The sequence below is a fragment of the Vespa velutina genome, chromosome 24 (assembly GCF_912470025.1).
Source record: "Vespa velutina chromosome 24, iVesVel2.1, whole genome shotgun sequence".
In the NCBI taxonomy this organism is placed as follows: Eukaryota; Metazoa; Arthropoda; class Insecta; order Hymenoptera; family Vespidae; genus Vespa; species Vespa velutina.
In genome coordinates, this window is record NC_062211.1 from 1,313,146 (window position 1) to 1,325,645 (window position 12,500).

The following is a 12,500-nucleotide window of genomic DNA, read 5'->3' on the forward strand; positions in this document are numbered from 1 at the left end:
AGATATTCATGTTCATTGATTGAAAAAAGTTCTGCATTTTTAAAGGTAAGAATATTAATTTATCAAAGAGTTTTTCATTTTTACAATTTACTAGTTTTACAATTTACTATTAGGAATAATTAGGAATTATTTATTATCTATTTATTAGGTAGCTCAAGCTCAAGCAAACATAGAATGTTTGATGGATTATCTATCGCGTACTTTAATGGCTATTTCTGAAGCTTGGGAAACAATTCTTTCAGAGATGGATGATAAACTTGCACGATATGCCGAAAGTAATCCACCTGGTGCAGTGGCTGCAGATTTTTTAGAATTATTAATGATTGGTATACCGACACAAAACTTAGAGAACTTTTTATTGCGTGATTTAACTGAGAAAGGTCTGAAAAAATTGGGTCACAGTATCGAGATGTGTTATAGTAATATACAGGTTGGATATATTAATTCAAAAATATCTTTGAAATTATATACACGGTATAATGATAAATTCTATATTTCTATAGAAATTGGTTGTGAAAAATTTGAACAGCGTAGGAATGGCATTAGTATATCAATTAGCAGAAATCCGTGGTATGGTTAGATTAGGTGGACCTTATGAATCTCTTGGTTTAAAAAATGAAAGTCTCATAACAAAAGCTCTTCATGCGTCAGAAGCTTTTTTAGCTAAGGCCTCTGAAATGCAACAAGTGATAGATCATAGCATGAGAGATTACAAAGCATTTTTTAGGTAAAAATCTCTTCAAAATTCTATCTCTTAAAGGATAATTTATTTATTATATTATAATGATTTTTATTATTTATATATATATATTTTTTTTTTAAGATGGTTATACGTAGAGATTCAAAGATTAACAGACGAAAGGATACCGTCTGAAGTAAGTCGTATGAGCCAACAGGAATTAATATTTATCGCTGAATTTCTTAAAGGATTTGATAAAATTGAATCGAGCACTGGCAGTAGAAAAGGTGTAAATTTAGAAAAATTAGGACAATATTTACGTCACGAGCCTTTACAAACTTGTTTAACACCAGAAGGAAGTGAATGGGCGTCCATGTTAAATGAGAATCATTGTCTTCGTGATCATTCTCTTATAATGAAACAAGATTTGAATTTTTCATTGTTACAATCTCATGAGAAATTAGTCAATGCCATACGTGATGTTTTTGCAGTAGCATATGAGGATTTGGTCAATCATTTTAAAATAATACAAACATCATTAATACCCTCTACGAGCGTTTTATCTTCTCAAATAGTAACGAACGATGGTAATTTGTTAATAGCCAGTTCCGATATTGAACGTAAATTTTTACGTCTCTTTCAAGTTGAACCATTGTTAACGAATACATCATCCGTTTCATTATACTTTAAATCAGCTATAATAGATGTCGATAACAAGCAAGGTTAGTAGTTATAAATATTTTCAAATAAAAATTATATTACTTGTTAACGTTAATTATTGTATAACTTAACAGTAATATTGATTTTTATTTTTATCTTTTCTTTTCTATTATAGGATCCTTTTCGAAAAATTCAGTCGACAATGCTATAGCAGATTTACAATTTTATTCGCAAGATTATCTTAGTTTACTTTTATTGAACAAACAGAATTATGCATCGACTCTTTTGCAATTACCATCGAGTCATGTCAAATTGTTAGATCATCAAAGTCAATCTTCATTATGTTTAACCGATGTTATGGGTGCAATATGGCCAAGACCATTTCAAGGTATATCTGCTAGACGATTGGCAGTTAGTGGTGCGCGAAAAGTAGCGGCAATCCTTAATGAAAATAATAGAAAAATACGTTTGCTTGAAACTGAAATTGAACCGGATGATGAGGATGACGACGATGACGATGGAATTGACGATGGTATGATGGATACAACGCCGAGTATAAATGCAAGTACCTCGTGAAAATACAAATTATCCAATTTGTTTGTATGTTTCATTAAAAAAAAGAAGGAAAGAAAGAAAGAAAGAAAGAAAGAAAGAAAAAGACAAACAGAAAAGAAAAGAAAAGAGAAGAAAAAAAAAAAGAAAAACATATATTTACCAATTAATAATAATCAAAGTCTACAAAAGTAACAATAAAGAATTTAATAATTATTCTATTTGGTTCTAAAATTAATAAAACGATTTATTCTTGTATATATAATAACACGTTTTTTTTTTCTTTTTTTTTTTTTGGATTGCACAAGTTCTATCACAATTTATATATAAATTATAATTTCTCTATATTCATCATAGGTATCACAATTTGATACTGACATGAAATTGCTTTACGTTTCTTCCCTTTTGCTTTCCCCTTTTTATGAAAGTTTTTGTTTTTGTTTGTTTTTTTTTTTTTCTAACATTTAAGAAACACATATCGGGTTCCATAAATCCTTATGGAAATCCTTGATTTTTTTGCATTTGGTTAAATACTTTGGGAAAGTCAATATCAAGAGGATTTTCAATTCCGCCATCATCAACTTCTTGAGTGGGTATGGCAGGTGCTGTATTTATAATGTTTCCTCTAAATCTTGCCGGTGAATTTTCTCTTGATTCATCCAAATCTATAAAAATCTTTGTCATATAAGTAATCCATAAAAAAAAAAATAATGCATATTATTTGATCATTATAATAGTCTTATTTATAAATGGCAATGTTACCAAAGAATCCATGACTCCTCTTCCGTTTGATAATTATAATAAGAAGGATAACAGCAACAGCTACAACTACTACCATCGTAGCAGCCATTCCTCTTAGCAAATTTGCCTAAAGAATGATTAATAATAGGAATAAATTAATGGGAATTAATTAAAGATATGTTATCTTACAAATATTTAATTAAGCATTGTGTTTCTGTACCAATGCTATATATATATATATATAATTAAATTACCTCAAAATCATTTTCCCAAACATCTTCCCAATTTTTCTTAACTATTAATTCAACAATATGAACATTAACAGCAGAATGATCGTGTATACCCTTTGAAATACATTTATAAAAACCAGATTCAGCAGTCGATACTCCCTAATTAATAAATTTTTCATTCAAAGAATCAATCATATATGCATAAAGTATCATTATAAAAATAAAAAAATTAATAATAATTACCCTAATATAAAGTGTCCCCGTTAACACTTCATAATTGTACTTATTCACATCTAAAGGATTTCCAGGACCAATTATATGTCTATCATCGGTAAGTTGCCAAAACATAAATCGATGTTGATCATCACTGCTTAAACATGGAAGTTCAGCTAAATGACCAGCCATAATTTCTTTCACTGTAACTGTAGCTCTGGCAATACCTTTTCTATGCAAAACCATGGTTAAATAGAAAAGTAAAAATATTCTCATGACCACCTAAAATGAAAATCCTTATGTAAAATTATAAAGTGGAAAATCCCTATTAATATATTTACTCGATAATAGATTTAAATTAACTATTATAATTTCACTTATTTCTAATGCAAGGTATCAGGAAAAAAATAAGATCAAAATGACACAAAGCACAATTCTATAATACACATTCAACTAACACTATCAGAACATATATCATGATATTAATAGATCTTTCATGGCAATTGGAAGGGACAATTATATTCTAATTACACTAATTACACTTCACTATCAGAACTTTGAAAATGAATAAAACTACTTTGCATTAGCTACATAAGTAACTGAATAATTATTCTCGCATATAACAACTATGGAAAACACTCTTATCAATAAACTATATTATGTAATGTATCAAGAATTGTATTTTTCTTTTTTTTTTTTTTTCTCTTCACAATTTCTCACCATTTTTAATATCTATCAATTAAGCCTTAAACACCTTATATTAAATCACCAGTAAAGAAGGGATAATATGCTGACTTTAAAGAATTATCAATTTCTAGCTTGAGAACTAGCTAAGAAAAGTTTCTATAATGAAGATTGCCACGAAGTTACTTATTTATAACTCTGTTATAGCCATCCTTGTGCAATGGAAAGTATTTATAGTATACCAGATGGCATCTTGTGATTTGTTCAGTTGAAATGTTGTGAACACAACATTTCAACCATCTATATAAAATAACAATCTATTATCACATTTAGTTGTCATGCCATTTAGATTGAAGTTCACAAATTATTGTTTATTTCTTCATTTATATTATATTATGTGCTTTTACATTAGAATTTTTGTAAATTCTATTGTTGGATGTTCTTTGATAAGAATAAAGAAAAGAAGGAAAATGATAATAATAATAATAATAATAATAATAAAATGATTTTTTTTTCTTACAAGCAAAAGTTTAATTTCTAATAAATATTTCAATAAAATTCTTTTCAAGGGTTCATTTAGAAAAAAATCAATTAACAATTGTCAAAAATATTTTCAATGTATAAACTATCATATCATGTCCATTGAGATGTGTATAAATATATACATATAAAATCCAATGTTAACTTACATTTTATTAAATGTCCAAGAACAACTTAAATTCTGGTTATTGTCAGTATCTACAGTGTTTAATTAAATGAATGAAAACGTCCACCGCTAAAATTGGTAGAAGCAACCAGAATGGAGCTAAAACAACTTTGGCAGGTAAAAACCAATATGGTACTTCTAATTTCAAACAAATTAAAATTTGAGCGCTCAACTTCATAAGTACGGCTGTCATATACCATGTCTGAAACAACATAAATTAATTATGGCAATAAGATATTTGATATTTTACTTTTTCTTTTTTTTTTTTTTTTACAATATTGTAACAAATACTTCTGATAAAGAAAAAGAAAACAAAAAAATAAACAAATGAATAAATAAAAACAAGAAAGATTATACATACATATATATATATATTTATATATGTATATATGTATATATTTATTTTCTTTTCCTATAATTAATACATACTTCTCTACGTAAACTACTGACTCTTCCGTTTTTACAATAAGAGATCATATTAAAAATGATATAAATAAGTAATATGTTATCGTATAACCACATTGGTATAAACACTATAAACCAATTCCATTGTATTCTTTGATCAAGTCTTAAAACGAGAAGTACCAAAAAGATCAACAAAATAAACCATGTAAATAACGCACGGTGTATAAGAGGCATTAAGACGAATGATTGATTTTTATTTTTAACCGTTCAAAATATTTAAATGCAATAAGTATATATATATATATATACATGTATATATATATATATACATATATATTTGAGAATAAAAAATTATCATTTAAATTCCATTCGACGTAAACAAAAGTAACATATGAGAAAATAAATCAACATTATTCAACTTATCCTATCAGATTGCTGAAATTCGCGATGATCGAAGCGCAATCTGATAGAAAATTTTCAAGTATTAATAATTCGTTGTAAATCTGTCAGATGTCGTTACGTTGTACGAATAAACATTTTCGCGGGAATTTTTGAAAAGAAAAAGAAAACGTAAACGAGAAAATATTTTCAATAGATCTTCATTGAAATCTTTTGTACGAGTGTCAAAAAAGAAAAAAAGAAAAAAAAAAGAGAAAAAGAAAAAGAAAATCTAATTCATAAAAGAGCACTCGTAGACGTTACAGATCATAAATATCTTTTATTTCGTTTCATTCCGTTGTTTTTCATGAGTCATTTAATTACACGACAAAATAGATTTTTTACATCACAATATACAATTATAATCCATTCGTTCGACAAATTGTATCCAATTATTAAATTTTTATTAATCGTGATACGATGAAATTCATGGACAAAACGAAATTATTGTTTCGTGACACCCGTTATATAGATGTCCTACGTGAGTAATCGACAATAAATAGTAGTATTTTCTTTCGTCAGTCATTAATAGACCATCGTCCAGCAGCGAATGTTACGTTTACGTATCGTCATTGTAAATTTAATTTATTAAATCATATTCATTTTTTTACAAGTGAAATTGAATTATACGATAATAATCATTATTATCATCATTTTAATCTTTATCTGATTTTTATTTTATTTCTTGTCTTTTTTCTTTTGTTTCGTTTTTTTGTTTTTTTTTTTCTAAAATCTAAATTTGACAAAATGGATAACATAGATGCAGAAACGAAAACGTATAAGGTAAATCAATGTACGCATATAACCTATCATCATTAACGGGCATATGCATACAATTGATATAAATATATTCTTAACGTGTCACAATGTCGTTGCATTGGTATTTAAAAAGTAAAAAAAGGAAAGAAAGAAAAATAAACATATAAATATCTCTGTGTTTGTATGTGTAATGTGTGTGTCTAAATAACGTAAGCACGTGCAATTTCTAAAAGAAACCAAGTATATAATGATGACGTGAAAATATATTTAACTTGTTTGTTAGATTAAGTAATCTCCGTTGTTCGATCGAGTCCAATAAATAATTCCTAACAAATATACATCGGTCTAATTTAAAGTTGTATAATATTATCGTTGAATACGTAAATGAAATTCATTAATTGATTAATCAAGGATGTACGTATTAGTATCATGAATATATTTAATTACGATAAAGATTAATCAATTAATCGTGTTTAATAAATTAATTACAAACGGAATATGTAATGCATATGATAATTAAAGTTAATTACAGTAATGATAATTAAATTAATGAGAATTGTATTGATATTAACGAATAATCGATGACACGATGTTGTTACAGGATAATAATGATAAAAAGAGAATGAAAAAAAAAAAAAAAAAAAAACAAAAACAAAAACAAAAAGAAAGAAAGAAAAAAGAACAAAGGTTTCATTAGAAATTTAAATAAAGATATTCGCGCCCAACGACTGTCGCGCCATCTTTTAATCAATATGGCAGCAGCGCGATTCAATAAAACACGTCATTCGTATTACGACCTTAAACGGCGATTAACCTTTTCTCACTGCCACAGTAATAATATTTGTATTAATTGCCACGCAATCAAAATTTTATCGATTTAGAGAAAAAAGGGGTACAGGGAGAGAGGGTGAGAGAAAGAGAAAAAAGGAGAGAGAGAGAGAGAGAGAGAGAGAGAGAAATATAAAGAGAGAGAAAGAGGGAAGAGAAAGAGAGAGAGAGAGAGAGAGAGAGAGAGAGAGAGAGAGAGAATGCGAATAAATGTAAAGATCTTGAGAGGAGATTAATTAGTTCATTGATCATTCTCATCAAGAAGGAGTCGATACGATTATGACGATTGAAAATTCGCACGAGGTTATTACTGCGCCAAAATGGATTCAGGTGCGTAGAATAGGATCGAGAGAAAGAAAGAAAAAATAATAAATAAATAAAAGAGACGTATAGAATAAGACAAAGAAAGAGATGGAGATAGATAGTTAGAGAGAGAGAGAGAGAGAGAGAGAGAGAGAGAGAGAGAGAGAGAAAAGGAAAAAAAAAGGAGAGAAAAACGAACGAATAATTCGAAGCTCGCGCTATCCCGTCCATTAATACAATCTATAAATAATGGCCGACGTGTAGAAACCGTTCTTAGATCGAGGGTAACGGATTCTATTTTAAAGGGTTAGCGCCCCGTTGTGACCCTTCGTGTCGACTATTCGCGCATCAGAAATTGCTGTTTGTCTTTCTACACCTTTCTATCTCTCTCTTTCTCTCTCTCTCTCTCTCTCTCTCTCTCTCTTTCCCTCTCTCTTTCTCTCACTCTCTCTCATTCTTCGTCTATCTTCGTTCCTTTTCTATGACGTACTACTGAAATTTAGAATACGTTTGATCTCTTTGAATTTCGTTCGTATCTCCGCAGTAAAGTGTAACTCTCTCACTCTCTCTCTCTCTCTCTCTCTCTCTCTCTCTCCCTCTCTCTCTCTCTCTCTCTCACACTTTTTCTTTATCTTTTTTCATTCAACTGTATTATTTTCTTTTATTCATTTTCTTCATCCATCTCCTTTTGATTTTCATTTCCATCGATATAAATTTTAACGAGGAAATTTCCTACTATTTTGACCTTCCTCTTGATCGTTTCAACCGTACGATATATATATATATATATATATATATATATATATATATATATATAAATATATGTATGTGCATATATATATTTCTCATTTCTAACGGGTGTATTTATCACCACGTGCAGCTCTAACGGGTTAATCACGATGTCGGGCCTCCGTTCTTTGGTAAGTTACGCGAACAATATTAATGATAGTTAGATTATAGTTTTGATTTTCTATGATATATTTGAATAGATTGTTTCAAGTGTATTATATATAGTCTCAATGTAGACCATTATTACTAATTGAAATTTCGTGTGTGTTATTGATCTTATTAAAGGATCAACCCCTTTTCTCTCTCTCTCTCTCTCTCTCTCTCTCTCTCTTTAGAATTAGATGGACGTGTGAGAAACAAAAATCCAATGCTGATATAATACTTTGTCATTTTTTCTTTTTTCCTTTCTTTCTCTCTTTCTATCTTTCCTTTCCTTTTTCTTTTTCATTTTCTTTCTATCTCTATCTTTCTCTTTCTCTTTATCTCTTTCTTAAATCAGACCATAAGATATATATGAAATTGATATAATCATTATAAATTTTTCTTGAAAAATAATTAAATGTAATTTTGTCGTAAAAATTTATTCTTTAGATTTTGCCAGTATTAGCCGCAGTGGGTACTATTGCTGCAATAGGTCTTGCTATTAAATTTTACATATCCAAAGTTGATGGAAAGAAGAAAAAGAAAAATCCTGTATTGTTGGTCGATCCAGTTGTTAAATACAGTGTACCATTGATAAAGAAAGATGTTATAAGTCATGATACTAGAAAGTTTAGATTTGGTTTGCCAACGGAAAATCATGTACTTGGTCTTCCTACTGGACAGCATATACATTTGACTACTAAGATTGGAGATGAAGTAGTTATACGTTCCTATACTCCTGTTTCCAGTGACGATGATCATGGATATGTTGATCTTGTTATTAAGGTATTTATCATTAATTTATTATAAGATTTGTAATATTTATAAGAAAGTGTTTTTAATCAATGATATATTTGTAGGTATACTTTAAAAATGTACATCCCAAATTTCTTGAGGGTGGTAAAATGTCACAATATTTGGAGAATATGAAAATAGGTGATACAATAGATATAAGAGGTCCATCTGGTCGTCTTGTTTATAAAGGACGTGGAAAATTCTCTATTAAACTCCTTAGAAAGGATCCACCCACTGATTATGACGTTAAAAAGGTTTTTATACATTCTTTTTCTTCTCATTGAATAATATTATCATCAATATCAATAAAGTATGGAAAAATCTATAATTGAATTGTTTTCTTTTTCTTGTTAAGGTTGTTATGTTAGCCGGTGGAACTGGCATAACGCCAATGTTGCAGTTAGTTAGAGCTATAATAAAAGATCCTTTGGATGAAACTCAAATATCCTTACTTTTTGCCAATCAAACGGAGAAGGATATATTATTGAAAGATGAATTGGATGATATTGCTAAAAATCATTCTGATAAATTTAAGATATGGTATACGGTAGATAATGGAAGAGAAAATTGGCCCTATAGTACAGGACATATTAATGCAGATATGATAAAAGAACACATGCTTCCACCGTCCCCTGATACTATTGTATTAATGTGTGGTCCAGTACCAATGATAAACATTGCTTGTAATCCAAATCTGGACAAGTTAGGTTACGATACCAAATTGCGATTTGCTTATTAAGCGAGCTTTTTTTTTTTTTTTTTTTGTATCTGTCGCATCATGTAGATTGCATTTATTTAATACTTTATGCTTGTAGCATTATTTTTGGTTCAAAAGTATTGACGATTTATATTTTTCACTAGGAAGGTCAAACTAATTTTCATTTATTTTAGCTGCACAGTTTGTTGGTATCACTTATTAACACATTTATGCTTTTATTAAACATTAAGAAATTATTTTTCTTTTCTATACATTTAAGATTTTGATATAATAAGATTATAGTCTCACGTCCAAAGACAATATTTAAGTTAAATTTTTAAAGCATTTATATAATTATTAATATTATGACAAATTTCTATTATTTGATATAATATTATATTATTAAGTTACTAAGATATATGATATATGGCTTTAACAATTGTACACTTATATATCTGTGCAGCTATAAAGACTATACGACACTAATTAAAAAAGACACTTGCATAAATTTGAATATATATATATCTGTTATCCATATACAAAGGGTGCATTTTACAGTGATGTTATACACACACGCACAGACACACACATACACATACACACACACACACACACACACACATACATATATATATATGCATTTTTTTTTTTATTATTAATCTCATATTCTTATGTAACAAATTTATTTTAGATAAACAATCATGATGATCGATGGATCCAAGATAAATGCAATTGAAATGAAAGTTTTATACCGATCCATTTGTTAAATATATTCTATTAATTAAAAGTTTACAATTTAATTGTTCGAAAACTTATATTGTTAGATTTGTTACAAATTTTTTACAAATAGTACAAATCATTTCAATTAACTTTCTCTCTATTTCTCTCTCTCTCTCTCTCTCTCTCTCTGTCTCTTTTTATATTTTTATTAAATTACTATAATCATTTTTTAAGTGTATCTACACAAATACAACTAGACACACATGACATACATACATATATACATATATATATATATACACACACACACGTACACACACGCATATACACAGAGAGAAAAAATACACTGATAGTACTATATATATTATATCAAAAGTCGAAGCTTGTTATTTGAAAATGTTTAGAATAAAGGTCCTTTGGGTATGTTTAAAAAGCAAATGAGCAATTTATATGTCACGATAATTGTTACGTATATGAAATAAACGTGATAGTGTTGCAGAAAAAAAAGAAAAATTAAAAAAAAAAAAAATAAGTACTAAAAACAAAAGAAAGAAAAAGGAAAAAAGAGAAACGATTGATCCATACTCAATATAAATGATGAGACAAAGTGGAAAAGTTGAAGGGATTCAGGTGGTTGGTGGTATCGATAAAAAAAAAAAAAAAAAAAAAAAACAATAATGGGAAATCGTTCCCCCGTTTTCTTTTTTATTTCTTCCTTTTTTTCCTTTTCTTTTTCTTTTTTTTTTGTAAGATGCAACCCTACCCAACGGGGTTTTGGAAAACCCACGAGAAAAGTAGGCTCCTCTCTTGATAATAATCATCGAATTATATTCGAAGGGGTGGGAGGAAGATGGAGTTGGGGGTTCGGAATTGGGAGGATTGAAGGGTTGTTCGGGGAGGGAGGGAGGGGCCAAATAAAGAATCGTAATGCGATACGGGATCGCTTTAGGAACGGGGTTTAGAAAAAATCGCGGTATTACTTTGAAATCGTTAGAGGGAGGTCGGTCGGGAGGTCGGTCGGTCTTTTTGGAATCGAATACGACACTATTAGGTGGTGGAGCCATCCGCATCCGGGTCGTTAAATGGAGCTTGTAAAAATAAAAAAAAAAAAAAAAAAAAGAAAGAAAGAAATATATAGAAAACCTACGAGAAAAGATTCCACCCTCCACCCTATCCTTCTTCCGAGCCTCTTTGCCGCGACAATAACCCTCCCCTCCGCGTCCGCCCTTCTTTCTCCCACTCCCATTAAGAAATCGAAATGATCTCTATTTACAAAATTAAAATATCCGATTTCAAAATATATACCACCGGCCTTATTTTATTTTATCAATATTGCCCATGTTTGCTGCCAATCCGGCATAAGGGAAGACGTTTTTTGATCTTATTGTTTATTCGATTACTTGTTTCCTGATCTTTTCTTTTATTTTTTCTCTCTCTCTCTCTCTCTCTCTCTCTCTCTCTCTCTCTCTCTCTCTTTCTTTTTCTCTCTCTCTCTCTCTCTTTCTTTCTTTTTTTCTTTCTTTCTTTCTCTTTCTTTTTCTTCTTTTTTTTTCTTTTTTCTTTCTTTCTCTCTTTCCTTCTTTCTTCCTTTTTTTTTTTTTTATTTGTTTTGTTTTCCTAACTGATCCAAGAAAATATTTATCAATGCGCATAAGCTGGATTAAAAATATTTTTGAAGATATTTAATTATTTTCAAAACGATAAACAATGAAGCTTGTAAAGTTTATTACGAGTGCTTGAATTCTTTTTCCCCTCTTTTTTTTCTTGTTTCTTTGTCGATTGTTTTTCTCTTTCTTCCTTTTTTCTTTTTTTGTAATTTCATTCCTCTTTCGGAAAGGAAAGTCTTTTCGACCAAAAAAATAAAAAAAAAAAAAAAAAAGAAAAAAAGAAAAGAAAAAACAAAAAAAAAAAAAAACGAAAAATATTAATAAAAAAGAAAGGGGTGAGGAATGTTTGTTGATGTACGAGCTGTGAAGGAAGAAAAAAACGGTACTTTTTTACTTTTCTAAAAAGAAAAAGAAAAAAAAAGAAACAAAAAATAAAGAAGAAAGAAAAACCACGAGAGTAATAAATCGAGAAAAAACCGTAAGTCGATTTTTTTTCATCCAACAACGATATAAATATATATATATATATATATTTTTTTTTCTCCTTTTTTTT

The 12,500-nt window shown here is 28.9% G+C and overlaps 3 protein-coding genes across 11 annotated transcripts in view; 2 read left to right on the forward strand and 1 right to left on the reverse strand.

Annotated features, from left to right (window-relative positions):
* LOC124956870 (anaphase-promoting complex subunit 4) overlaps window positions 1–2,038 on the forward strand; it is a 3,850-nt gene extending 1,812 nt beyond the window's left edge. For all 3 annotated transcript variants that reach the window (XM_047513216.1, XM_047513215.1, XM_047513214.1), the window contains exons 4-8: window positions 1–45; window positions 149–430; window positions 504–727; window positions 824–1,401; window positions 1,515–2,038. The exon at window positions 1–45 is cut by the window's left edge and continues 156 nt beyond it. In XM_047513216.1, the coding sequence (XP_047369172.1) occupies window positions 1–45; window positions 149–430; window positions 504–727; window positions 824–1,401; window positions 1,515–1,915 (1,530 nt within the window). In that variant the 3' untranslated portion in view covers window positions 1,916–2,038. The remainder of the gene's footprint in view (window positions 46–148; window positions 431–503; window positions 728–823; window positions 1,402–1,514) is intronic.
* An 82-nt stretch (window positions 2,039–2,120) lies between these two features.
* LOC124956974 lies at window positions 2,121–5,052 on the reverse strand. 3 transcript variants are annotated; one of them, XM_047513500.1, is made up of 6 exons: window positions 4,895–5,052; window positions 4,449–4,667; window positions 3,106–3,357; window positions 2,887–3,021; window positions 2,654–2,759; window positions 2,121–2,556 (listed from the first exon to the last, which is right to left on the reverse strand). In XM_047513500.1, exons 3-6 carry the CDS (start codon window positions 3,349–3,351, stop codon window positions 2,387–2,389), a joined length of 657 nt encoding a protein of 218 aa, XP_047369456.1. In that variant the 5' UTR covers window positions 3,352–3,357; window positions 4,449–4,667; window positions 4,895–5,052; the 3' UTR covers window positions 2,121–2,386. The 3 variants fall into 3 exon arrangements, with proteins under 3 accessions (XP_047369456.1, XP_047369457.1, XP_047369455.1); XM_047513501.1 differs by lacking the exons at window positions 4,449–4,667; window positions 4,895–5,052 and adding an exon at window positions 3,830–3,998; XM_047513499.1 differs by lacking the exons at window positions 4,449–4,667; window positions 4,895–5,052 and adding an exon at window positions 3,796–3,996.
* An 897-nt stretch (window positions 5,053–5,949) lies between these two features.
* LOC124956973 (NADH-cytochrome b5 reductase 3) lies at window positions 5,950–10,847 on the forward strand. Of its 5 annotated transcripts, none has more exons than XM_047513493.1 (5): window positions 6,054–6,091; window positions 8,079–8,118; window positions 8,579–8,914; window positions 8,989–9,177; window positions 9,279–10,847. In XM_047513493.1, exons 1-5 carry the CDS (start codon window positions 6,069–6,071, stop codon window positions 9,660–9,662), a joined length of 972 nt encoding a protein of 323 aa, XP_047369449.1. In that variant the 5' UTR covers window positions 6,054–6,068; the 3' UTR covers window positions 9,663–10,847. The 5 variants fall into 5 exon arrangements, with proteins under 5 accessions (XP_047369452.1, XP_047369449.1, XP_047369453.1 ...); XM_047513497.1 differs by lacking the exon at window positions 6,054–6,091 and adding an exon at window positions 6,775–7,225; XM_047513498.1 differs by lacking the exon at window positions 6,054–6,091 and adding an exon at window positions 6,775–6,974.
* Window positions 10,848–12,500: the final 1,653 nt, after the last annotated feature.